The sequence below is a fragment of the Dermacentor albipictus genome, chromosome 1 (assembly GCF_038994185.2).
Source record: "Dermacentor albipictus isolate Rhodes 1998 colony chromosome 1, USDA_Dalb.pri_finalv2, whole genome shotgun sequence".
In the NCBI taxonomy this organism is placed as follows: domain Eukaryota; kingdom Metazoa; phylum Arthropoda; class Arachnida; order Ixodida; family Ixodidae; genus Dermacentor; species Dermacentor albipictus.
The window spans coordinates 204,323,812-204,351,162 of record NC_091821.1 but is presented as its reverse complement, the minus strand read 5'-3'; the positions used below and the strand labels follow the sequence as shown (position 1 = coordinate 204,351,162).

The window sequence follows — 27,351 nt, the reverse complement described above, 5'->3', positions numbered from 1 at the left end:
CTTCATAGAATAACTGGTCACAGCTATTTCTTATTAAAGAATGGATAATGGCAAGTTTGCCAAGAGTTATATGCGTAGTGGTTTGAGACCAGGATTACACATAAAATATCCACAACACTGCCAGGCACCTACGATGTCCCAGGCAGTTTTGGTGCCTGCACATTGTTGCTCGAGTAACCCGCCGTGGTTGCTCAGTGGCTATGGTGTTAGGCTGCTGAGCACGAGGTCGCGGGATCGAATCCCGGCCACGGCGGCCGCATTTCGATGGGGGCGAAATGCGAAAACATCCGTGTGCTTAGATTTAGGTGCACGTTAAAGAACCCCAGGTGGTCAAAATTTCCGGAGTCCTCCACTACGGCGTGCCTCATAATCAGAAAGTGGTTTTGGCACGTAAAACCCCAAATATTATTGTTGCTCGAGTCACATGCAAAAGAAAAGCTGCTTATGCACTGTATAACCTGTTTTTCCTCCTTTTACCTGCGATGTGGCCTTTGACAAAAAGAAAAGTGTCACATCCTGTGCAGCAGCAACGTGTCACTATATGACCCTACGCCCACTGTCATTCCACATTTTTTTTTCTTATAGGCGGCACTAACACCGACACTGTGTCACCTTGTATGTGTCCATTTTAGTCTGTTCGCGTGTGTCGTGTTTGTACAGCTGTAGATGAGAGATTCTTTTTTTAAGCCTATTGTACAAAGTAATTAATTTGAAAAAAAAACAGATTTGCAACTTTATTAAAGTGTTTTCTTTTGTTCCCTTTACCAGCGTGTTTTGTGAATTCATCGCCCATAGCTTTAACGCTTTTTGGACCCACGGATTATGCGGGTCCAAGAAAGGTAATATCTCGTTAAAGTTAAATCCGACAGTCGGTGGACTTCTCACATGCTGCTTTACCATCTCCACCTTGTCTTTCCAGCTGCATAAGTACAAGTCTGCATTGTTCGTCTGTTTGTGTTCTGCACGCTTCAAAATGGGACGTTTACAGCAAGTTCACAGACTTTATCAATGGTGCATACCATTACATATGCATATGCTGAATTAGTACACATTTATAAAAGGAACTCAATAATCACATAAGAAGCGGAAGCCAATAAGAAGGGAACATCAGTCATTTTTGGGGTGGTTATGAAAGGAACAGTGGCATGGGTGCCAGATGTAGAAGGGTGCCTTGTCATATAATTTCATCTTCATTTAGTTCTGCAAATTGAAAATGTTATGTTAACTGACAATTTTCCTAATGATGACATGAGCAGTTCCTTTGAAACAGTGTTGTGCTTTAGCTACTAAGTTTGTTCCTTTTACCCTTTATATCCAAATGTTTCATACTTTTGAACATCAGCCACCTTAATCTGAATACAGTCTAATGCCTCTACAATGAATGCTTCTACGGTAGAATAGCCTGTATAATGGAAGGCTGAATATGTCCTGGCTGAATTCCTACCTTTCATATGTATTGTGAATGCCTCTATGACGAATTTGCCTGAACAACGAAGCAATTTAGGTGGCCCTGCACCCATAGACAATTTGTTGCTTTACAACAAAATGCACATAGCAGTGCTGCCACTGCCCGCTGCAGTCGTCACCAAGGTGCGCACTGCACTTGCACTAACAGCGGTGTTACTGATGCACTTGGCGATTGTACACATATCTGAAGTCGTGCTAAACTGCTGCAGGAATCGCTCAAGTCATACGCTGCTTGTTGCAACTCGTCAGTGGGAGCGAGGGCTGACGAATACATCGCAGTTGACAAAGACGTGATTATGTCATATGTAACGACCAGCGACATCTTCAAAGCCATTTAAGGTGGAAAAGACACAAATGTCAACAAAGGCAACAGGGACACGACCGTCTGGAAGCCCTTTATTCGTTCGCGACCACAACGGCGGCGTCTCCGAACGCGTACGGGGCAAAAAAAGCAAGGCAGCGCCTTCGCCGCCGCCAGGTGAAGATGGAGTGGGGGGAAGGTGGGGGGGGGGGTGAGCGCCCCCGCGTTATCTTCCCGCCCACCCTCGGACCCGTAAATGCCGCTAAGAAAGCAAGGTTCGCCCTCGAAGCCACGCGGCACGGACGAAAAATTATTTCTTCATCTACGACGCCGCCCTTTCCGTCGCCTCCGCGGCGGCGGGGGGCTTCCCTGCCGAACGCGGAGAAGATGCAGGGCGGCGCTGAGGCGGCTCTTATCACGGCGCACCCGGCACCGTGTGGGCGTGGCCAAACAAAAAAGTTCCTCGAGCTTGCAGAAGGATCGCGGTCATCAACGCCGGCCGATGCGGAAGCCAGGGGGACCCGCGGTGTCCACATCCGGCGCTGTGGCGTCGGGCGACGACAGGCGGCTCGCTAATTAGCCGGCTGGCCACGGCACTGGACGACGGAGGTACGTTGGGTGTGGTTTTCTTGACTAAAAGGACACGGTGCGCTGAGGAGGAGGGCAGGCGTAGTACGTCGACGACGGCCCCCCGGCGAATGCATTGTGCGCCGCGGTTTGAACGTTCGTCGACGCGCCGATCGATGATGAACCCTCGCGGACCTTCGTCGATCGCCTGCCCTCCCGAGTGACCCGCCGTGTGGTTCCGGCGCGCGTCTTCGTCGTCCCGCCGTGGCGCGAGCTCCGCCTGCACAATGGGGGAGGGGACGAAACCGATCCAGACGGGCGCTGCGCTCCCGTCGACACTTCCCGCTGCCGCTGTTTGCAGAGGAGGTCGACGACGCCGCAGAAACGCATCCGCCGTTCGTGTAGCAATACGGAACGCTAGCATTACCGCTGGCCACCTACTTTTAGTGCGTCCGTTATTCCGGCAAGCGCTGGCGGTTTGCCGGATGAGCGGGGGCGTAATTGCGTTCACAATTACGCCGCTGCCGCAAATGTGCACCAGCAGCGAAGCAGAATACGGTAGGTTATTGGGATTTTAGCTCTGTGTTTGGTTGAGCTCTATGTCACCAGGTGGCTACACCGCTCCGGCCGCTCACGCCCCCGCCCATCCGGCAATCCGCCCAAACCACCCCTGTTTGCCGGAATAGCGGACACGCTAAAGCTCTATAATACTTATTTGGTACTTTTGATCGTGACACATTTGACGAGCCGCGCCCATGCATCTGGCGCAGCTCGGCAAGCGCAAAGCTCGGTAGGTGGCTGAAACGGTTAAGTGTAGAGCGGTGGCAAAATGCTAACGAATAATAATAATAATAATATTTGGGGTTTTACGTGCCAAAACCACTTTCTGATTATGAGGCACGCCGTAGTGGAGGACTCCGGAAATTTTGACCACCTGGGGTTCTTTAACGTGCACCTAAATCTAAGCACACGGGTGTTTTCGCATTTCGCCCCCATCGAAATGCGGCCGCCGTAGCCGGGATTCGATCCCGCGACCTCGTGCTCAGCAGCCCAACACCATAGCCACTGAGCAACCACGGCGGGTGATGCTAACGAATCACCCACTGTGCGGAAGCGAACCTTCGAAGACAAAACGGCGCATCACGATAAGAAACTCGCGGCGGATTTCGGCGACGCGCGCGCGCATCTCTTGCAACGGTGGCGGGCCTCGCATGGCGCAAATGTTCAGAGGTGCGATGCTCTTAAGCCATCATTTACTGTGACACTTCATAACCTTCGCCAGATTTCGTACACGACCTGGCAACGTCGGCGCATACGGCCAAAAGCATTCATATGGTATAATGTTCGAAGACAGCAAGCTGCGCACCAGGATCGCTGTGTCCAAACTTGCATGCACCAACGCTTCCGGAGCCGATGATGTGAGTCGCCCGAAACCATGGCGAAAGTGTGCGACTTCGATACTCGGAGAAAGACAGCCGGCAACGATGACACGCCAAACCTCGGGGAAGTAAGGCAAGTAAAGCTGCGCTTTAAGCACTCCCCCAACGTTTCGGCTAAAACGATGCATGGTCCGGTGCCTACAGGGACGCAGTGCATGAAAGCACGCCTACGATAGTACGCGGGCTGAGTAAGACCGGCACGCCGCGGAAGCGGCAACTACAGATTACATGTGACGTGACACGGGCACAGGTTTTCGCCGTTCTATAATTAGTGCCCCATGCAACACGATGACGTCAAAGTACTAGTTGTAACGCTGACACCTTTTTTTTTTCTTTTTGGCGGAGAGTTTCTTATACCGTAATATCACTGCTATCTATTTGTTGCTCGGTTCACGACGCGCCTGTCGTGCTGTCGCGTTTCTAGTTTACGCAGCTTTTCGACGTGCTAGCACCCCAAGATGGCGGCCACGATGAAGTCAATGCTAACCATATTATAGCTGTGGGCGAGCGCTAAATATCTCGTATGCTCCATTAAGGAAATCCATTGCAATAAGACTGAAAGGCGGGCTAGTTGGTTTAACTTCATTCTGGAAAGGTTTGCGCGCACTGAACGAAGGCAACAAGGACACAAAGACTAGCGCAGACTGAAAACATGCCAGTTGCCTGTAGTCAGACTGCGCTGGTCTTTGTGTCCTTTTCTTGTCTTCGTTCAGGGCGCGCAAACTTTCCACCCCGAAATCCATTGCAATCTGACGATATAAAGCACCAGCGAAGCGATCCAAAAGAACGCGTGTCCTTGTCGCTTCTTTGTGTGCTCCATGTCTACGTTCGCGCTGGCTATATCGTTATGGAATACCAACCAGCCAGGTCTCGTACCTCGCTCCAAAATATAAAGAAGACCGTCGCTTCGACGGCGCTCACCTACCTGGCCCGCCGCCGACGTCTATGGCGCCGCGGACGCGGCGGGCTCGCCCGCTGCGGCGACGTCAACGGCGTCCCTCGCGCCGCCCCCGCTCGGCGCGGCGTCCTTGGGGGGCGCGCCGAGGCCCATGCGCTTGATGGCGGAGATCTTGGCGAGCACCGCCTCCTCGGCCTCGTCGCGCGGCACGCCCTTGTACTTGAGCCAGTTGTCGTCCTCGACCACGGCCAGCGCGTACGCGGCCGCCACGTGCAGGCCCAGGTGCCTGCGCAGCGCGGTCGCCGCCTCGGGCAGGTTCAGCAGCTTCATGTACGGGCCGTCCTCGCCCAGCCGCTGGTACGCCTTCAGGAACGCCTGCGACCCCCGCGCAGAATTCGTTACGGGCGTCAGGTTCGACGCAAACTCTTCGTGGGCTAGAGAGGGGATGTTCTTCAAGGGGTGTCGCGATTAAAAGACGGGACAAAAGAAGGCACACAAGGGCACACACAGCGCTGCGTGTCCCTGTGTGTCTTCTTTTGTCCCATCTTTTATTCGCGCTACCGTACACCCCTTGAAGATGCATTACCAACAAGCCCACACTGCAACCCTCGGAGAGGTTCGACACAGAACACGAGAGGAGCACAGTGCCCTGCGTGCGTGCGTGTGCTCTCGTGTCCTATGTCCCGTTCGCTAAACCCTTCGTTACGACGTAACGAGCCCCATGTATAAACGCAGTCATTGTTTAGACACACACTGTCGTGCTTGCTTTTTTTTTCTTACTTCGACATGTCAGTTTAGGACCTCAAAAACGGGCTTGATGTGCGACCGTCCCGACGACTCGTACATATGTCCTTTCTTGTTAGGCCGTCGTCGTGTAGTCTTCGCCCATAGGCCACTGTCTACAATACCCAAGTTCACCCTGGCCCAAACCTCCAAGGTGTAACAAATTCTATTCAAAGCGCTCCAGAGGCTGTCCGGTGAGAACATTTGCGCGAACGACCTGTTATCGAAACAGGAAAATCGGAGTCGAGGCTATACGCATGCTAAAAAGATCGCCGCCTCGGCCCGCTATTCAGCAGTCTTGTTGCCAGCGGCGAGCAACACAGAAGCGCTGTTGCTTTATATCGCCGCGGCTCGACCACGCGGTAACAAACGTATCCAACAAGTTCCCGGCAAGACTCAACCACCGGAACAACAGCGACATTTCGTCGCGTGCGACGAGTCGCATCGAGTCGAACGAAGCGTTGTGCCACGCGTCTTCAGGCACTGGACCAGCTTCCGATACCACGTGCGACGGGATTTGAAGCAGGAGGCTCATACTGAACGGCTCCGCGTTAAGATCCTTCGTTTATATACACGACACGTCTTTACAAAAAACTCGCATCTAGCAAGTTTACGGCGCGTTCTGAAAGTCAGAGAAACAACGTCTAGCAGACTTCGTCGCGCGTCGTATCGAACGACGCGTCGTACGCCACGATGCGTCGCTTGCATGAATAAATGTCCCGACTGTAATAAGGACCCGGATGAAACTAGAGGGACCCTGTCCGCGAAGCTCGTTGCATGCGGTCTGTGGCACGACTGACCACGCATGCAACGGGGTTCGCAACGCGGCATCGCATCATGCGTCTTCCCGCTTCTTCCGACCGCCCTGGCGCGTTGCACCACGCATACATCACCTGGAGGCGGTCGCCCTTGGCGCGCAGCTCCGGGATGATGTCGAGGACCCAGGAGTTGCGCCCCTTGAGGAACTCGAGGATGAGGTGCACGTGCTTCATGCCCGCGAAGCGCCAGCCCACGGACACGTACTCCTGCACCTGCTGCATCGGGCCCTGCGTGGCGTTCGGAGGGCTTCTCAAACGGGCTCCTCGAGGAGGAGAAAGAAAAAAACACACACAAAAGAAGCTAGGTATATATAGTTTGTCTTTCGTAGCGCAGGAGGATACACAGGAGGCGAGAACGCAAGAAAGTAATCGCATGTTGCCTATGGTTGTCTTTCAGCTATACGCTTGTGCGAATATTCGGTATTTTCGAACGTGCGATCGAATGTCGTGCTATTCGATATTCACCTCGGCTCGAATTTAAGCGTTCTAATAAGTTTTCGAGGAATTCGAAACGAACGCGCATGTACGCACTTTTTTTTTCGCGTATAAGCCGCACTTCCCCAATTACTACACTTGCGGAAAGAGAAAAAATACCCCGCGTAAAACCCGCTGAAGTAACTGCACATACAATGCCCCCCCCCCAAAAAAAACGGTCTCCGTTCGCAGATGCGCGAATCACCAACGTCGCACCTCCGTCCAGCGGCTCCGTTCACCGCCTTTTCGGCGACGCTGATTGGCGAAGAACTCCGCCCTAACGGCGGTTTCACAGCAGCGCAGGCCAGACTGCCGTGAAAGCACGCCTCGAATCGAAATTTGCACCGCCGTGAAGCCGCAGCTCCAATCGAAATTCACGTATAATTCGCTACCCGCTTATACTGCTAAAATTTTTTGAACATTTTCGGTGCATATTAAAAATATTGGTTAATGTTGAAACATAACCCAGCAGTTTCGATTCTGGTGAGCAAATCACATTGCACAGCCTCCTATAGCAAATACATGGCAAAGACGAATTCGTTTACTGTCGCCTATTCTTTGTGGGCTCAGGGCCGTGGCTTCAGAGCCCGTGGCCAGATGAGGCTCTCAGGGACCCTCTTTACAGTACAGGACAGTAAAGGGCAGCCTTTACTGTCCGGAGCGCACACCAACTCGGCCCAAAACCCAGCTCTGTGATCGCGCTCCCCGTGCGTATACGCTGTGCAAGGAAAGCAGGCGTGATTTCTGCAGCTGCTCGATCATTCAAACATACTCTTCTTCGCAGCGACCGTATACGGCGCCTTCCCGAGAGCCGTATGGCCGCTGTGAACAGGCACGAGTCGACGCGTCACTAAGCCTAACTTTGGCGGCCGACACACGGCGAAGCAGTGCTGGTTAGGCCTAAGAGCCAATACAGACGCGGCGGTAGAAACCGTCGCGGCAAGTTTGCCGTTTATCGGCGGTCGGGGACCCGTATCGCGCGGGCGGGCTATATAGACTGAGGACTACAAACGCCGCGGGGGCGCCTGCCAAGTTCGTCTGCGCGCTTACAGAAGCTGAATTAGCGCGGCGCGGCTTGAACTGCAGGCGACGCGAAGTGGCGGTCGCACCTCGCAGCATCGCGACGACGCACGGTGGGCGAACGCGAAACGCTACTCGCGGCCTGAACCACCGCAAAATTTTAAATGGACTGAAGCACAACAGTCACCACGAGCCTGTAAATAATTTCTTTTTTTTTCTTTTGCTGTTGAACTTGCATTTTTGCAGGAAGACATCTGAATAATGGCACTTTGAAAATAAGCCGACTCCAGCGGTGAATCTGTTTTCATTTTGCAATAACCAACTTTTCTATTAGATTTGTTAACACCTGACAATTGTGTCAAGGTTTTATGTAAATCACCAAACTATTGGAACTGTCGCTTCGGAATTATTCAGAAAGGAACGATATTCGCTGAAACCTATGCTTATAAGTGGTTCAGTCCGCAGTCTGTAGTGCCATTTGCAGGCCACGAGACACCAACAGTACCAACGCCTCAGCAGTATACGATTTCATCAGTTCGATGTCTCAAATGTAGTCTTACAGTCCTGCCGGATGCAGCGTCAGGGCAGCTAGAGATACAAGAACGACACACACACACAAACACGCACACACACACACACACACACACACACACACGTGTTCATTCTTCGTACACTGTCCGTGCCCCCATGCTGAAATACAGCTCCTCCCAATTCAATATGACAAACCGACCGACCCACACTCCTCGTCCTCTTGCGGCAGTGTGTCCTCTGTCAGGGGTGGAAAAGGACCTGCACAGCTTTACTGTGGCGAGATGAAGTGTCGCTTCTGCTAGGCAGGCTTGGGACCACACCCATGGTACAACTAGCACTATCTATAGTACAATCTATATAGTACAACCACAGATGCTCTTATAGTTAAGAGGTCAACGAGTTAAAACACCACCAAATGGGGACACACCTCGAAGCGGTCCGTATTTGGAAAACGCCGTGCTCAAAAAGCCACGGCAGATTTTTAAAAAATTCTTTAACAATGGCCGCCCCGTATATAGACAAGACGCACGCACCTCGAAGCGTCCCTTGAGCAGGGCGTTGCAGAGCGCCGCCCTGGTGTGCGGCCACTGCTCGCCGAAGCTGGAGACGGCGTCCGCCTGCTCGGCGCCGTACAGGGGCACGGGCGGCGGCTCCGAGACGGCCGGGAAGAGAGCGACCAGGTCGTTGATCCGGTTCTGGAACCAGTCGCGGTTCAGGTTGGAGCCCCGCGCGCGCGGCAGGTTGCACAGCAGCACGCTGAGCAGCACGTGGAAGTCGTCCATGGTGGCCGGCGGCGTGTCGGCGCGCAGCGCCCGCAGCTGGCGCCGCACGAACGCGCTGCTCACGTGCACCTCGTCCAGCCACACGCCGTCCAGGTCGCTGGCGCGCACCACCTGCGCAGGTCATCCGCCGTGGTGGCTACGGGGCTGCCGAGCACGAGGTCGCGGGATCGAGTCCCGGCGGCCGCATTTCGATGGGGGCGAAAACACCCGTGTACTTAGATTTAAGTGCGCGTTATAAAGAACCCCAGGTGGTTGAAATTCCCCGAGTCCTCCACTATACGGCGTGCCTCATAATCAGAAAGTGGTTTTGGCACCTAAAACCCCGCAATCTAATTTTTTTTTATTTTTTTATTTGCTATCGCAACCGATGCTTCGCCTTTCGTGCGAAACCGCGACATTTCTCTCCAATTATCGAAGTGGAGGAAGGCATTAGCAGTGAACACAGGCTATTTCGGAAATACTTCGCCTTCAAAAAGTACTTCAATGCGTTCAGCAGAAGCGGAGTTAATTGAAATCGAACACGGCCGCCGCTGTGCTCCCGTTCCTTCTCCAGTGCCTTGCACTGCGAAAGCTACGGCGGAGCACGGCCACAACGCTCCGCCTTCTACATGTCACAGTGGCGCGCAGTTCAAATTTCATTTTGGACGTTAACGCAGACGCCAAGACTTCCGATGCTGGTGCCCCACGACGCGCCAAACGTATAAGCCATATGCGGTTGTCCTCGGCGAGCCTCGGTAGGCTTGGTCAGTGGACTCGTGGCGGCACCCCGCGGCAGCCGCGGTATCTACGCTACGTAGCCGACCGCAGCTACCAATAGCAGCCACGTACGGGAATCCGCTTTATTACGAAATAAAGCGTCCAAAAGAGAATGAGGAGTAGGCTTCCGTTGAAAAGAGGGCATTTGAGAGAAAGGTGAGTTCGCGCTCCACTTGCGCGAGCTCTACGCACCGCGTACGACAGCAAAACTTCGCTGATATGTCCACGGCAGCGTATGCTACCCGCGCACTACAGGGTGCTTCACTTAACTTGAGCGACTTTCAAGATATGCAAATGTTACCTAGCTGGACGGAACCAAGTAATGTGGTTTGGCCGTCGATTGGAGATACCCAGATTATTTATTTTTTGCATTCTCCCGAATTATATCCCAGTTGAAAAACACAACAGGAAATTTTAACAGTCTGTCGTATTTTGGGACGTTGTTTCTGTAGTTCTGTTGCCTGTAGTTCTGTTGTCTGTAGTGTGACGTCCTGTAGTAGAAAGTGCTGTAGTTCTTGATCAATATTTAATTAAAAATTGACAGAGACGTCCGTAAGGTTATGTAAATTTGTTAGTACAAAAAAAACATAAAAGTAAAAAAAAAAACGTCTTCGCCCAGGATTCGAACATGCGACCTCACGATTCCGAGCCCGGCATCTTACCACTGCACCACCCCTGACATTTTTTTTTTCTTTATTGCATGGAATTATCGGTACTGTCAGACCAACGCAGTTACATTACATATGCACAGACAAGAGAAACAAATTCACAGATAGTATACAGTCCAATGTCAGTTCAAAATTCTGGCAAACAAACACAAGCGTCCAGACGTGAAATCCATTCAGGGACGGGATCATATGTAGCCACCACACTTCGGACTTGAGCAGTCTCTTCACGGAAGATAGACCTTGTCGAGCGAGGTGGCTCGGCATGTCTGTCGATCATTCGACTTCTCCATAATGAATAAAGTCCTAATAACATAAACAAATCATATGGTGTATTACTGTCTGTATTTTTGAAAGGAAGGAACCGGATACCATAACATGTGAGAGGAAAGTCTTTTTTGATAGTTCTTTGTAAAATGTCCCAAAAAAGAAATGCGTCACGACAAAGTATAAAGCAATGTTCTATTGTCTCGGGTTGATTGCAAAGCCTACAATTTGTATTCCAGGGTACACACAGTCCTTTTTCCTGAAGCCACGTTTTAACTGGCAGTGTGGAAGTGTGCAGCTTGAAGAAAAACGTTTTCGCTGCTGGCGCAATGCACATTCTACGGACACGGCAAAGAACATCTTGACCAAATAGAGACAGATACGGCTTTCGGTACAGAGGTGCAGGGAAAAGGTTATCTATAAGTGCTACATTTAGCGACGTGCGATTAACGGTAAACAAATATTCAAGGTTGAATCTGGTTTTTAAAAATGAAATAGTGTCGACAAGTTCCTTTAAGAAGCCCCATAACGGTAGTTCTTGAGCAACGTTTGTCGTGACAAAAAGAAAAGGGAGGTGTGACGCAAGACGTGCTCGATTAACTGCGAGAAGGAGTGGATGACGGACATTTTTAAGGTAAAATAAGCGCATGACCAATTGTCGCACAAATAAATGCACAAGACCCAGGCCTCCCTTTTCAAGCGGGAGAAAAAGGTTGTCCCTTCTCATGGCTTCCCATGATGAATGCCAAATAAAACATGCAAATATTCTATGGAATGCCTGGACATGGACACGTGAGCAGTGCAAGACCTGCAGAACATAAAGAAGCCTAGTAGCGAGAAATGTATTGCATGCCTTAGCTCTCGCAAAAATGGAGAGATCACGTCCTTGCCAGGTTGTCACCTTTCGACGGATAGTGGTTATCGTGGACGTCCAATGAGGTCCACTATTACGGAAGTTATCGAGAGGTACTCCAAGATATCGCAACGGAGACTGATTCCAATGAATATTCGCGAATACAGAGGGAGTGAGCGCCCACATGCCTAGCCAAAAGCCTCTACTTTTGTCAAAATTTACAGTAGCTCCTGCAGTCTCACAGAAACGCAGGGTAGCGTTTATTGCCTTGGTAATGCTTGGCTTATCGACGCAAAAGAAGGCAATGTCGTCTGCATAAGCTAGCACTTTAATTTCCTCATCGGCATACATGTATCCTTTAATGCTAGAGTCGCAAAGCACGCTTAAGCAAAGCGGTTCTAAGTATATGGCGAAGAGTAAAGGTGAGAGCGGACAACCTTGACGAACGGATGACTGTACTTGTATTATATCTGAGAGGGTACGGTTCACAATTAACTTTGTGGTGCAATGTTTATAACAAAGTGTTACACCATTGTATAATACATCCCCTAATTGAAGATGTCGCAGTAATTGGAACAAAAATTCGTGTTGAACCTTATCAAAGGCTTTGGCGAGGTCAATCTGGAGAAGAGCTACTTGATCCGTACTACCCTCTATGCATTCAAGGACTGAACGTGCGATATGAACATTTGTCTGTATAGAGCGGCCTCGAATTCCGCATGTTTGATGGTCACCTACTAATTTTAGTAATGACTGTCTGCAATCTATTTGTCAGTATTTTTGCAAATATTTTGTAATCCACGTTACATAACGATATCGGCCTATATCCGTTTACTGTCTTTATTGTTTCATCATCAGTGCTTTTTTGGTATTAAGGTTGTGTGACCCTGATAGAAGGATGGAGGAAGCTCCCCATATTGATAGGCTTCTTCGAAAAGCTGCTCTAGAAAAGGACACAGGAATTTCTGAAATTTTATATAAAATTCAGCACTAAGGCCATCAGGACCAGGCGTCTTGTTCTTCTGCAGCGTTTCGACGGCAAAATTAATTTCTTCTCGAGTTATTGGCCCATCAACGCTGAGTCGATCACCTTCTTCTAAGTGTGGCATAAGGGAAATAAACTGATCAGCGGTTTGTTCGTATCCATTTTGAGGCTTAACTGCAGCGAAAAGATCTTTATAGTGAGCTTCAAATAGGCTTATTATTTGGGACGTGTCTGTGTATATAGACCCGCCAGACTCAATTTCTAATATTTGCTTGGAAAGCGCGTATCGCTTCTCATCACCGAGAGCCCTTTTTGTGGGCTGTTCCTCTGTGAAGCGAGTTGTGCGTGAACGCATCATTGCTCCTTTGTACACTTCCGTCTCATATTTCTGTATTTGTGCGCGAACTGTGTTTATTTCATCGCTATACAACCCTGGTTCCTGGCTTTCGAAAGCGTGCAGCTTGTGAAGCAGATCATGAAGGTAATGCTTTTCATCTTTTTTTCTTTGAGACAGCTCACATGAAATGGCAATAGCCTCATTTTTTACTCTATTTTTGAACATTTCCCATTGAGCGAACAGAGAAAGCTGTCGACATTGTGTTATTTCTAGCCATAATTCTTTCACTTTGTTTACAAAACTTTCCTCTCGCAAAAGTTGTGTATTAAGTTTCCACAGTTCCCAGTTTGGAGCAAATCTGCGAAATTTTCGGGGACCCCATGAAACAGCTACTAAACAGTGGTCTGTAAAAAATACAGGCTTCACGGCGTAGTTGTGAATGTTAGACCAGAGATTTGTCGAAACATACACACGATCAAGTCGAGCATGGGAGACGCCTTGAAAGTGCGTGAACCGCACCCAAGATGGTGTGTAGGCGCCCACGTCTATTAGATTGTGATCTTCTGTTAACTGATGCAGGAAAGTAGCACTTGCATCATAACGATTAGTTAGGTATGAGTGGTCTCTGGAATGACAAACACAGTTGAAACCCCCAACAGTACCAAATCTCTGTCAGTATCTAGGAGCGGAGCAAGTGAGAGGAAGAAAGCCTTCCTGTCACTCACTTTTGAGGGAGCATAAACGCAAATAAATCGCCAATTACGGGAATGAAAAGAGACGTCACAGCATATAAGGCGGCCTTCCCCATCAACATGCAGCGACAATGAAGAATGATTTAACTGCTTGCTGACTAACAAAAAGCATCCAGCGGAAGCACCACATGCTTGGCTAGTACACACCCCGTAATAAGATTGAAAAGTTTGCAGCGCAAGGTTGACATCACCGGCAGACGATATCTTTGTCTCTTGCACTGCACCAACATCAACTTCATGCTGCCTAAGCACGTGTAGTAACTGCTGCTGACGCCTTATATGCCTCAGCCCACGTACGTTGAGTGTCGCTACACATAAGGGGAGGGTGAAGGCGGTAGCCATTTTGCTCACCTATTGCTTTTGTGTTTCATCGCCCTTGGCCACAGGTAAATCTGTGGTCTTGCTCCCTTTGGACTTCTTTGTGGCACTCTCCTTACTACGCTGATAAAACCGGCGCGGCACATTATCACCAGGAGAGGGAGTTCGCTGAGCACTAGCAGACACTTTCTCGGGCGCCTGTAGTGCACTTTCTGTTGCTTCGTCGTTGCATGGTGCTGGACGTTTCCTTGCCTGACTTATGTCCATCGCCTCTTCCTCTTCTGCCTTGTCATCAGGGGGCTTTTCTTTTAGGCTTGCTAGGCCAGGTGGGCAAACTGAGTCATCCTCGCCGGTAGCTTCGCTAGTATTACTTGAGCTGCTTGTACCGGTTGGCGTTGGCTTCAAGGACTCCTGGTCCTCGTCCCTAATGCCACCTGTAGTCTCTCCGGTGGCATCTACTACCTCTGTAGAATCCATGAGATGGTCCAGTTGTGGCTCGTCTGCGCTAGATTGCCCAGAACGAAGCTTATTGGCGTAGGTGGACACGCAGGCGTCCGCTGAGTGACCAAATCGGTGGCACTGTAGGCATCTCGGTGTTCTGCATTGTCGTCGAACGTGTCCCACGCGCTTGCAACGAAGGCACAGCGGAGGCCTACCGGGGATAAGTACGAGGCACTGGTGTCCATAAATGGACATAATGTGCGGTATTGAGGTTACGGTGATAGTATCCTTGAGCATCAAGGAAACCTCCCGGTTTGTTGTCACCCACTGTTCCATGCCAGTGCATCTCCAAACTTCTCTCTCCACCGACTTCACCTGACCATAGGCCTGGAACGCCTCTTCAACGCGTCGTGGTTCAAGGTGAGGTGGAAGCCATAGTAATTTAAGCTTGATGTTTTTAGTCTCCGGATCTATCACCATGCACATCAGCCCTTTGACACGTAGCTCACCACAGGCGACGAGAGTCTGTTTTGCCGCACTACTAGCGCAAGTAACCATCCATACATGGCTCATTTGATACTGTCCGACACCAACAATATCTGAAGTATTCACTACCTCAAGCAGAGCGTCTCGGAAGTCGGGAGCACGGTATGGTCTGCCACTCAAGTCCGCATGAAGGAAAATAGAATTCAAAACATCGTTACCGGTTGGTAGACGCGGGAGGACAACTTTGTAGCTTGCATCTTCGTTCAAAAACGGGGTCGACGATCCTCGGCCTGGGGCCGATACGCTGTTTCCAGCAGAGAGCACCACCCCTGACATGCTTTTCGAGTGTACGTTTTGGCCATGTGAATAGTACGACGTGCTGATGCGCTGATGTTTACATTTGCATTTTGAGAGCCAAGATCCGCTATCACTCTACCGCGTCAAGTGCCGCATCTCTAGAAGAGCAAGAGTGTTCGTACCATCAACAGGTACATCGTGCAGTGCTAGAACATCGATTTTGATGTACGATATCCATATTAAATAAGGAATTCAGAAATAGACAACGTTGACTTTTAGGGTTATTACTGCTAGTTTCGACAGTTGTCTCTCGTTCTTTACACTTTTGAGCGCGCATATAATTCGTGTGTTCAATGCAAAATAGCTACATAAACATTCGTGGATGAGAGTTTTTTCTGACAGCATACTGGCTTCTCACGGCAGCACTGTACCAGATTAATGAGACCCGAGCGAGACAGCTTTTCACGCAACTTTGTGGAACAACCCAAATCTTCTTTTCCGCTTCGCATAAGCTTGTGAAATATTCCTGGGAAATTAACTAATGTGTCAGTGTAACAGCACATGTAAGTCCACAGGCCTGTGTGCCACATCTTACCAAAAAAAAAAACGGATACGCAGCCATTCCCGCGGATGGTATGATTTTGATCAGCGGCCGATTTTGAGGAGGCCGGTAGGGCGTTGCTGGTGCCGCGTCGTCACGGCACAGTTATAACTATTCCCCACGTCGACTTTAATACCGGTGTCAGTGCCATCAGCATTGCCGGCTTCAGAGAAGCGCGATTGAATACCGCGCAAGAGAAAAGTACAGTGTACACCACCGATGCGAAAACATACAATTTTAAAGGACGGCGACGGAAAGCGCTTCTGTTGCGACTTCGGAACTCTTGGCCGTCGCGACCGAATGTTTCTGCTGCGACGACAGAATTGGTGTCGTAACGTCGGAGTCGCTGTCAGGATATAAAGCTATTGTTCCGACTTCAGAACTCTTGTTGTCGCGACAGAATGCTTCTGTTGCGAAATCAGAATTTCTGTCGTAACGTCAGAAATGTCTCCCAATTAAGAAATGTCAACAACTTCTGTCGTACAACAGAATTTCTGTAGTTGCGACAGGAATTCATTTTGTCTTTTTCAACCGGGCACTACAGAAGCTTGTCGCATCACACAATTTCAGTGCACTTCTGTTGTCATCATTGGGTACATGCTGCGGCGATAGGTTTCCGTTGTGGAACAGTTCTCTATAGTACAACAGAAGTTTGTCCATTACTTCAGGAACACTTCTGTCATGACAACTGGGGGCCTGTTGCAATGATAGGTTTCTGTCGTACAACAACATTTTTCTGTAGTACAACAGAAGTTGGTCGCATTACTTCAGGAACACTTCTGTTGTGACAATTGGGGGCCTGTTGCCACAATAGGTTTCTGTAGTATTTCAACAGCTCTCTGTAGCACTACAGAAGTTTTTCGGGTTACTTCAGGAACATTTCTGTTGGGACAACAGGGTGCCTGTAGTGATGACAAATTTTTCTGTAGTACTACAAAAATCTGTTGTAGAGCTTCAGCTTTCTGTTGTAACAACAGACATACAACAGACTGTACTTCTGTAGTAGCAACAACAAATGTCTGTTGTACATCAGAAAAGTCTGTCGCTCCATCAGGAATCTGTAGTTACTACAGAAAAATCCTGTTGTACAACAGAAATTTCTGTAGTACTGAACACAACCTCTGTTGTCATTTTCAACTGGGATAATTAGTCTTAATTAGTTAATCAACTTCTCAATTATTACAATTAGATTAAAAGTGTCCGTGATGAAATTGTACAGCAACCTGAGAAACTCCCGACACAGTTTTCTGTTGCACAATACGAGCTACACAAGAGTTTTTTCCGAGCGTGAAAGAAGCCCGCGAATACACGCAAAGTGCCTCGAGCGGCCAGTCGCGCAGCAATTTTGCGTGCTTTGGCGGGCTTTAATTCTTTGAACACTTGGAAGAAATAACGTTTATGTAGCATGTATAGAGCAACAGAAAGAGGCATCGTGACATTTTTTTCACGGTGGCCTAGAATTTTCTGATTGACAATTCTCTCCGATTATAACATATACTTTCTTTTTTCACTTTGACACTGGCACTCTTAATGCTAAGGCATTCAAAGAAAGATAAAGCTGCACTCGCTGCGGCTCGCCTGCTCGTATCCGGCCTCGCAGACGAGCTTGAAGAAGCCAAGCAGGCAGGCGACCGCGGTGGCCGGGTCGCGGCCCTCGGTCACCAGCCGCACGCAGTTGGGGTCGAACTGGCCCAGCGGCGGGAACACGTACACCGTCTGGCGGGGCAGCGCGGCACCCAGGGCGTCGGCGGCCGCGATCACTCCCGCCGGTGCCATGGACATCGGTCGCACCGGAATCATGACGGCCCCGTGCTTCCTGCATGCAGCCGAAGCGATTATATACCGGGGTGGGGGAGGGGGGTGTACTCTGGGCACTGTCCCGATTCCATATTGCGCTATTATTGAACCACAGGCCTTTACTCATAAGGCCTTGAATCGCAAGGCCTCTACTCGTAATGTGTTTACTCGTATGGCATTGACTCGTAAGGCCTTTACTGATATGACATTGACTCGTAAGGCCTTTACTCGTATGACCTTTACTCGTAAGGCCTTTCCTCGTAAGGCCTTCAATGGTAAGGTCTTCACTCGTATGGCCTATACTCGTATGGCCTTTACTCGTAAGGCCTTTACTCATATGGCCTTTACTCATATGGCCTTCACTGTGACATACAGATAAATTACCCCACAAAGCCCGAACACCACTTCACATCACGATATATTGAAAGAACTCGCTCGCGTTTATTTCCGGCCACGGAGAGCATGCATATTGGTGCGAAGAAAACAGTGAAGTGATAATTGATCATGGATGGAAGCGGCTAATGAAGTTTTGGAGTAGTTCTGGGTGCAGCAAAGTTGGCACACTGGAGCAGGTTTGGAGCAGGAATTGTTCGTTTTGAAGCAGAAGGTATGCGCGTTTTGGAGCATGCTACGTGCAGCTCTCAACACGAATGAAAATTAAATACAGACAAATCAAGATATTCTACGAATTTGCCGACACTTATTAGGTTACGGTGAATCCGTTCTGCTGAAGCCCGCAAGGTGGAGGAAAATTCACTAAAGGAAAAAAAATGTCACACACCCGACAAACGAAACCAACTAAATGTGGCCCTGAAAAAAATATAACCAAGGATTTACGCGGACAGCACCCATTGTATGTCGATAGGCCTTTTCTCTTTTTTTCGTTCTACACAAGCAACTAATATTTAAGTTTGATTAGCTAACATTAATTACATCACTTCTTGGATAAGGATATTGGATAATGGAAATCATAGCTTGCTTTAAATCCAATTATCGCTCATGTTTCAACATCCTCTACAACTCTTTCGTTGACATCTCGTCGATTAGGTGAGTTTATAAAGTTAGCTAATTATAGACGTATTCGCGCACAATGAACAAGAACTACTGACTGTGACAACCGTGAATAACACCCATCAACATACAGTGAACGCCGTTCGCGTAATGCCCTCAGTTATTGTTTTAATCCTTGGCGAAATTCAGCTGGCTTAGCAGAGTACCACAGAATAAATGCGACGTTACTTTGTTCAGTAAGAAAGAAGGGAGCCGGGAGAAGAGGAAGCCTTTCCATTACCACCGCCACAGGGCTTCGAACTAACGCCCCTCTGCGACAACGTGCAGTTGCAGAGCTGGACGCGATTATCACCGCGAGATCGCGGAGATCTGGGTCATGGTGCGGTGCTTTTGCGCGCGCTGCGGCGGCGTCTGCGCGTGTAAATCGGGAGGCCACGACAGGCACTATCCCTTCACCCCCCCCTCTTGAGCAGTACGAAAGGGGTCACACAGACGGCCTTCAAGAAGCATATAGTGGCTAAACGCAGTTGGCCAAGCACACACGTGTTCAATGGAACCAATTGTTCAATCGGAAAGCTATCTGTTCCAAAGAAACATGTCTGATTTAAATTCACGCATAACGAGTAATCGCTGTTTGAACACGAATTCGGTGTTCCCTTTCGCGTTGCCTCTCATACTGTATGCGTGCATAATGATCGAGGAAGACGCCGCGTACATCGCAAAGGGACGAGTGCGCGCCCTAGAGCACACGGCAGTTCTGCGCTGTGCGAGAGCCTGCTGCCTTCGCAGCGAACGAAGTTCGCCACCAGACGAACCGCGCTGAAGCCTTTCCGACGCCTGAGCCTCAATACTGGGGAGTGTTGTGCCATTACCACAAGCCCGGATTCCGAATCTGCAAGATGCAGAATTTATCCTGCGAGCGCCCAAATTCTCCCTTGAAAAGGCAAGATGCTGAGCCGTCAGGCAGCGCTGTCCTGCGGGAGAAGCCTCGGCGAGCAGCGTGTTCGGACGTGTCAGCGTGTGCCAGACAGCCCGGCGCCGCACCTCCCTTTGCCTGGAGGTCACCGCGCGCGCGAACTTTGAACCGGGTGGCCAGCGCGGTCGCTGGTTGGACCCCTCGGACGACCGTCGTGTGCTGACTTTGTATTGGGCCGTTTGAGTGACAATGGTTCTCGGGGATTATAAAGCGGCGAGGAGGCCGCCTCGAAAACAGGATCCGCCGACCCACCGGGAGACAGTGTCGCTCCCGACTGGGGTGAGATGTGTCACGCGTTTTCGCCGGACGTCGCCGTGCGGGAAGTCGCGTTTGTGTGAGCTCTCGGCCCCAGTGCCGATCCGATCTTGTCCTGTACAATGACCTGTATATAATGTATAAAATCCCTTTCGTTATTCTCATCGACGCCTGGCTCGGAGTCTTCGCTACCAACGCTCTGTCACGAAACGGGTGACGAGCGCTACGGGACCACAAAGCCGTAATCGTGGTGCAGCGGTACAAGTTCGTAACACTGGATGGCAGCTACGGGATTGACCGGCATCAGCTACCTCGGCGCGGTGAGTGCCTGAAGTTTACCTCAAACACCAGACTTTCTCTGACACAGGTTATAGTAGCTTAGGGAAGGATTTGGTGTTGCATTGTGATAACCTTGTGTGTTTCAAGCCTAGTAAGAGTGTTTTGAAAACCAGGGGATGCTGAGGGGGTAAACAGGGCAGTGTGTGAAATACTTGCATATGTCTTACTAGTAGTGTTATAGTAGCGTACGGCAGGTATATTCAAAAAGGGTAAACAGCAGGAGGACAGTGTGAACGATGGAGAAGTACAAGGTGAAGGAACTTCTCGAAATTTGTGAGGAGTTGGGCATTGAGTTGGGCTCAACCAAAAGAAAGAATGCGATCCTTGAGGTCATGAGGACTGGGGACGTAACGGCTGAGGAAGCCGCTGAGGCCTGGGCGGATATCAATGAACGTCGGGAAAGGGAGGAGAAGGAACGTTGCGAGCAGGAAAGGAAAGCAAATGAACGTCGGGAAAGGGAGGAGAAGGAACGTTGTGAGCAGGAAAGGAGAGAAAAGGAACTTCGCGAGGAGGAAAAGGAGGAAAGGAGAGAGAGGGAGCGACGTGAGCACGAGCTTAAAATGAAAGAGTTGGAGATCCGAAATAACTCGCCGGCGCCTAGTCTTACTTCTAATGTTCCAAGAATACGAGATCAGCTTCCACCCTTTGTCGTCGGAGAGGATATGGCCAAATACCTCGTGAAATTTGAGCACGTGTGTGAACGGAATAGCATTGAGCGATCCCTTTGGGCACAGAATCTGTTAGCGTTGCTTCCTGGGGAGGCATCAGACGTAATAACTTGCTTATCGAAAGAGGCGTTTGAGAGCTACAGTGATGTGAAGGAAGCGCTACTGCGGAAGTACAAATTGTCGCCCGAAGCTTTCCGGCAGAGGTTCCGGTATGCAAAAAAGGGTAAGGAGTCGAATGTTGACTTCGCGTTTCGTCTAAAAGCCGACCTGGTGGAATGGCTGAAGGGCGAAGAGGTTTACGACGACCGCGACAAAATCGTCGAATGCATCGCGTTGGAGCAGTTCTACCGTTGCATTGATGAGGAGGTCAGGCTCTGGCTGCAAGATTGGCTAAAGGAGGTTAAGCTAAACAAGGCAGCAGAGTTAGCGGAAGAGTATTACACCCGCCGCAGCTTGCACAGCAAGGCAGTGCGCGTAGAAAAGGCAGATGGGAGAGTTGGGTTTTCCGGAAAGCCCGAAAAACGGAAATGTTACAATTGCAAAAAGCAAGGGCACATCGCTGCGAACTGCCCAGAGAAAATTGCTTTTGCAACAAAACAGCGAAATGATACGACGCGTTTTTTTGAAAAACGGAAACCGTTAACCTGCTACAATTGCAAAAAGCAAGGGCACATCGCTGCAAGCTGCCCAGAGAGAATTGCTTTTGCAACGATACAGGAAACTCACAAAAACATACGTCTATTGGAGCCCTATGTGCAGGAAATTAAGGTAAACGGCAAGAAGTGCCGTGCACTTCGGGACTCTGCAGCAACTATGGACGTTGTTCACCCGTCTTTCGTCTCCTCGAGTGATTTTACGGGAGAGTGCGCTAGGATACGGCAAGTGGCCGAGGAGAGGAGTGTCTGTTTACCGATCGCAACGGTTGTCATTGAAGGAGAGTTTGGGAAACTTAACACAGAGGCCGCTGTGTCTGCCGCCCTCCCGGAGCAATTTCCCTACCTCTTCTCAAATAGCTCGGAGCAGCTGCTGAAGGATCAGGGCAAATCATTCTTTGGCGACGTGGCGTACATGGCCCCCACGCGATCCAAAGCGCGCCCGCTGTCGAGGGAACTTGACTTAGCGTCGGTGAGCGAAAGGCGGTGCGGCACACGGACCGATCACGGTAACTTGAGTGGCGAGCAGTCACGGGAGAGGCAGAGCTCGGAGGCTGGCCTAGACGAGCGGGTCCTGGAAGTGAGTGGGAGTGACGCGTGCAGTGCTAGCCGCGATATAGACTCGACGCCGCAATTAGGCGACGCGGGCTCCACACTCGCTCCGGTTTCCGCCAGCCGGCAGGAGCAGGCTGCAGTTGAAAGAGAAAGTCTGATTCGCGAGCAACAGGAAGATTGTTCACTAGCCGATCTGAGGAAGAGCATCAAACGGGGAGTGAAAAAAAAAGGGGTTTCATTTGGCAAGGAATCTGGCTTATTGTACCGCCGCTACACGGATAAGCAGGGTCGCAAATATAAGCAGCTTCGGATTCCGCGAAAATATCGCCGGGAAAAATGAATGACCTCATTTGCTTCCTCAGTAGTATGTTTTCGGTCCAAAGCGATTTCAAGGGGACCATTCTATTTGTCATTATTATTGCTGATTATTAATTGTTTCTATTTTGGTGTGTTGTTAATTTGAAAACTGATTGTTTGAGCCTTGTGTGCTAGATCGTACACCTGCCTCTTGTTGCAGCGGGAGCAAAAGGGGATAGCGATTTAGTTAGGTTGATTTGGATTATGGCCTTGTCTGGTGTTTGACGGGAGACAGAGGGCACTTGTTCGTGTTGGGTGTTGCCTTTTGCCGGTCGGTTTTGCAAGCTGCAGAACGACCAAGCGGGACCAGTGGCGAGAAGCAAGGTCTTAGGAACGACCCGAGCGGAGCTGGTCAAGGTGCCTTGGCGACGACGCGGTGAGCAGAGCTCCTGTCCTGGCGAGTCGGACCTGGGCACGTGAAGTTACCTGGCGTCCCGACACTGGACGTGAACTTGGACGAGCCTGACGAACGTGCGCGCCTGGCATCCGAGCCACGTGGAGGCAGCTCGTCTTCCCGGCGCCTTATCTGAGGGCGGGGATGCTGTTGTGCCATTACCACAAGCCCGGATTCCGAATCTGCAAGATGCAGAATTTATCCTGCGAGCGCCCAAATTCTCCCTTGAAAATGCAAGAAGGTGAGCTGTCAGGCAGCGCTGTCCTGCGGGAGAAGCCTCGGCGAGCAGCGTGTTCGGACGTGTCAGCGTGTGCCAGACAGCCCGGCGCCGCACCTCCCTTTGCCTGGAGGTCACCGCGCGCGCGAACTTTGAACCGGGTGGCCAGCGCGGTCGCTGGTTGGACCCCTCGGACGACCGTCGTGTGCTGACTTTGTATTGGGCCGTTTGAGTGACAATGGTTCTCGGGGATTATAAAGCGGCGAGGAGGCCGCCTCGAAAACAGGATCCGCCGACCCACCGGGAGACAGTGTCGCTCCCGACTGGGGTGAGATGTGTCACGCGTTTTCGCCGGACGTCGCCGTGCGGGAAGTCGCGTTTGTGTGAGCTCTCGGCCCCAGTGCCGATCCGATCTTGTCCTGTACAATGACCTGTATATAATGTATAAAATCCCTTTCGTTATTCTCATCGACGCCTGGCTCGGAGTCTTCGCTACCAACGCTCTGTCACGAAACGGGTGACGAGCGCTACGGGACCACAAAGCCGTAATCGTGGTGCAGCGGTACAAGTTCGTAACAGGAGTCTCGCCCCTACGTTACCACCTAGTGGACATGTCTGCTGAAGGCTGGGCTGGGGTACACGTCAGAAGGAGACAGGCGCCTCCCAGCCAATCAGCGCTTCAGCAGCAGACGAAGCAGACATGTCCCCTAGGTGAACACTTACAGAACACAAGCCCCAGTTCGTGCAGCGCTGCAAGGGGTGTGCGTTGTGTCAGCCGATCAGTAACGAGAGCCAGCTGGCTGCTCCAGACAAGGAAGAAAACAGGGCGCGTCCATTGTCCGATACTAGTCCCCCCCTGTTGCATTCTTCCAAGAGCGTCGCGAGCGGGCGCGATCGGAGGGAGCAGTGGTAAAGCAAACAGGTTCGCAATAGACATTAGTAAGAGGCGATTGGAGGATTGGTGGAAGTAGGGAAACGGCAAAAGACGGAGATGTACAAAAGCACAGTTCGCAATAGGGGATCAGAAAATTTGGACGTGGTAGTTCATAGTGTTTTTTTTTTTTCATTGGTTAACCTAGGTAGGATATTAAGCAGCATAGCAAGAGCTTGGTGGCGCAACCCACCGCCCCGTTCCAAAGGGGACGCTCATAACATCCATCCATCCAGGAGGCGGACAGTGGTTGAGCCCTTTGACGGTTCCGTCTTCCGATTGGCTGACGCGACCCACACAGCGCTGGCTGCGGGTGGCGCACGGAGTTATCAGCCGAAGCGATCTGTTGCGTTTCCTCGCTCGGAAAACTTCGCGCTCACTACTACTCCGCCCAGAATGCTAAGTCACGCTGATAACGCGCATGCCGTTTCGTGACATGGAAGTGTACCGGGCGCGCAACGGTGAAAGAAAGAAAAAAAAAACACGCAAGATGAGTGGCTATCCTTTGGGAATACGATAAAAGGGTACCGACTAATGGTATCTTCGACTGGTCGCCTGTATGCCCCGAAGCAGAGTCGGGTAGATCGGTCGTTTCCCGAGCTCAAAGGTAGGGGACAAGCGCGCAAGCCGAACGTGCGACTCGCTCTCGGAGGAGGAAATTGCTGATTTGAATCCACGTGACTACTGCCATAGAGTTTCATATTAGTATACCTAGAGGCAAATCTGGCGCTGCGATCGTTCAACCATCATGGGAATGATGGGAAGTACAGGCTTCGGACTGGCATTCTATTGACTGGCGAACCAGTCTACGAGTATTTTTTTTTGGCAGTTTTGGTTTCGCTCCAAGCGCAATCGCTATAACCTGCAATGGGACAGTGCAACGCAAAGCTCTCTGCCTTTGTTATGTTGCTCGGAGTGGCGATAGCGCGCTGGGCCAGCGACTTGGACGATGATTGTGTTGCAGTGTGGCGTCGAAGCCCTGAAGAGAAAGCGGCGGCACCGTAAACGTTGAAAGAACATGTTTTGAGCGTTTGGACTTTGGTTTGTTAAGTGTGTTAGGTTGGCACTGTAGCGTTATGTGCTTTATGAAACTTCAGAATAGGACAAAGAAGGCACTACTGATACAATACATATACAGTTGTACTTCTAGTGGCTTGACAATCAAATTTTATTGAGAACTTCATTTTGCATTGCTCATTTATGTGCTCATTGACATGCGTGTTTTAGGACTTTGAGAACACAAACTTACTTGTGGTAGGAAAGATAGCTGCTTCCTAGCTGTAGTCTAGTGTCGCACAATGGGCACCCGCAAAGCCACGCTGTGACGCTTCGGAAGCGGTACACCAATATAAATATGATGAAGCATACTCGTAGGAGGCCACTAGCGTCCTAGCTAGCACTGCAGCAGATGTGCTTAAAAGTACTTGAAGACGTTCAGCAATCATGACAGCCGACGCAACCTTTCGAAAGAGCGAGAGAGTTCGCAAATGCCTGTCGTCTGCGAGAAAAGTCTCGCGTTAAATACAGCGAGAAGGCGTCGTAGCAGACGACACTTGTAGCATTCCGCTCAAGAGCGCAACGCTTTGTCACAATACAACATTTCTATTTTCAGAAATACTTGATGAGTATTTTTATATAAGTACATGCACGGTTGTTTTGCTGTTGCAAAAATGAATAAATAATTATTCTTTGGCGTTAAATTGGGACCAGAATCGCACAAGTATGCATACCCTGATTTGTCCTGGTGACAAACCATAGTAAACCATGCTTCCATCTCAAAGTCATACAAAGTTTATGTAGCGGGTTGTACATTATATACCATACTGCAGAAATAGAATTAGATTTTACGCGATAATATTTGAGTATAGCTTTGTTTACTGCGCCAGAAGGAAACACCACAAGTCTAAAGACCGAAGTCAATCCGAAGCCTGTACTTCCCATCATTCCCATGTAGGTTGAGGCAACGCTCATGAGAACCCCCGTAGACACTAGCGCCACATTTCCCTCTAGGGTACTTATTTAGAAACTCTATGACTACTGCCAACGTCCGATGTTTCGCCTATCCAAAGCTCCCGGCGCTGCCGGAAAAACCAGCGGACGTGCCGGCGCGACGAACGTTCGTCGAGACGCCAGCATGCAGTGGCCTAGGTTGCCAAGGTTACGGTGGGCCGTCGCCAACAGCAGCGACGCGGCGCTGCGATGACGTTTCAATCTCGATGACTGCTCCGATGACAGAGTTCGGAGCGCCTCAGAGCGCTCCAAGATAGGGGAGAGCAATCGAGAAGAACCAGCCGAACGCAGGGCGCGCACCCTCTTTCAACCAGCCGAAGACGACGCCGCTCGCGAGAGCGCTCCAGAGTGCTCAGAAACGACCAGCCGAAGATAGCATTATAGTGCAACGGAAACACCCAAATGACCTTCAAAAGGACGTAGCGGCTAAACACACATGCCCCCGACGTAGACATGTTCCACGAGACTACACGCTCGACAGGGCGCAAATTACTAACAGTAGTCGAACAAGGGATGCCGGGGGTTGTCCTGTCCAAACGTTGGCTATAGCGACATCCTTTGTTCAACCGCCGCTCATTACTTGAAGCATAGCACCGTATTCCCGGGGAAGCTCTCTCTTGTTCAGACAGGCGAGCGCTACTCTTAACACGTATTTAGGCACGAATTTACGTATCTCGAGTAATATCGTTGCTTTAAAGCGAATTCCTTGTTTCCTATCACACTGTTCGCGCGACAGCACAGCACGGCGACTTAATTCGTACCGTATTGTATTCTTAAGAGGTGTACTTTCGAGGCTACAGCGTTACCGTTATCGCGCGATACGAAACCAAAGCGGAAACATTTGCCGATGTGCATTCTTGTGAGCTTAGAGACGAGATACTGATCGTTGAGACAGATCTCAACGGTGCCCGTGGCGTTCGCCATTCAAACGACGACGTAAAGACACAACACACACAAAAAAGAAAGAAAAAAGAGATTACGTGGGAACTTATCGTAAAGTTGGATGCCAGCTATCGTAGTGTTACCTTGTTGGAGAAAGCATACGGTCTCTGTCAAACAGCCCTAACGAATGAAAAGCTCCGTGAATTCTGCACCTGAAGAATATCATGGGCCCGCGGTTTTCGTTTGAATTCTAGGTAGCACTGCCATCCGACGCTGCTGTCGCGATGTGGTTAACAAGAGTCGTAAATGCGAAATTCATACTTGCCGACAGGCAGACGGGGACGTAGTAAACGTCCAATATACGAGCTGATGGCTTCTGTGGACAGCGCTTTTCAAAAGGCGGCCTCCTCGCCCAAGGCTAAGGTGTTGGCACGGCGCGAGACCAGACAATGCGACCAGACAACGCTA

The 27,351-nt window shown here is 50.3% G+C and overlaps 1 protein-coding gene across 4 annotated transcripts; it reads right to left on the bottom strand.

Moving 5' to 3' along the window:
- Positions 1-1,843: 1,843 nt before the first annotated feature.
- LOC135896928 (uncharacterized) lies at positions 1,844-27,351 on the bottom strand. 4 transcript variants are annotated; one of them, XM_070534433.1, is made up of 6 exons: positions 27,205-27,351; positions 17,417-17,650; positions 8,832-9,191; positions 6,349-6,501; positions 4,700-5,047; positions 1,844-2,615 (listed from the first exon to the last, which is right to left on the bottom strand). In XM_070534433.1, exons 2-5 carry the CDS (start codon positions 17,636-17,638, stop codon positions 4,718-4,720), a joined length of 1,065 nt encoding a protein of 354 aa, XP_070390534.1. In that variant the 5' UTR covers positions 17,639-17,650; positions 27,205-27,351; the 3' UTR covers positions 1,844-2,615; positions 4,700-4,717. The 4 variants fall into 4 exon arrangements, with proteins under 4 accessions (XP_070390534.1, XP_065281530.1, XP_070390527.1 ...); XM_065425458.2 differs by having other exon boundaries at positions 17,417-17,654; positions 27,205-27,348; XM_070534426.1 differs by lacking the exon at positions 27,205-27,351 and adding an exon at positions 27,027-27,058 and having other exon boundaries at positions 4,696-5,047; positions 17,417-17,654.

Coding starts and splice junctions, on each gene's coding strand:
- LOC135896928 (XM_070534426.1), bottom strand. Junction 9,192..17,416: donor GCGAGGCCGGATACGAGCAG/GCGAGCCGCAGC, acceptor TGACCTGCGCAG/GTGGTGCGCGCCAGCGACCT. Junction 5,048..6,348: donor CCAAGGGCGACCGCCTCCAG/GTGATGTATGCG, acceptor CGGGGGTCGCAG/GCGTTCCTGAAGGCGTACCA.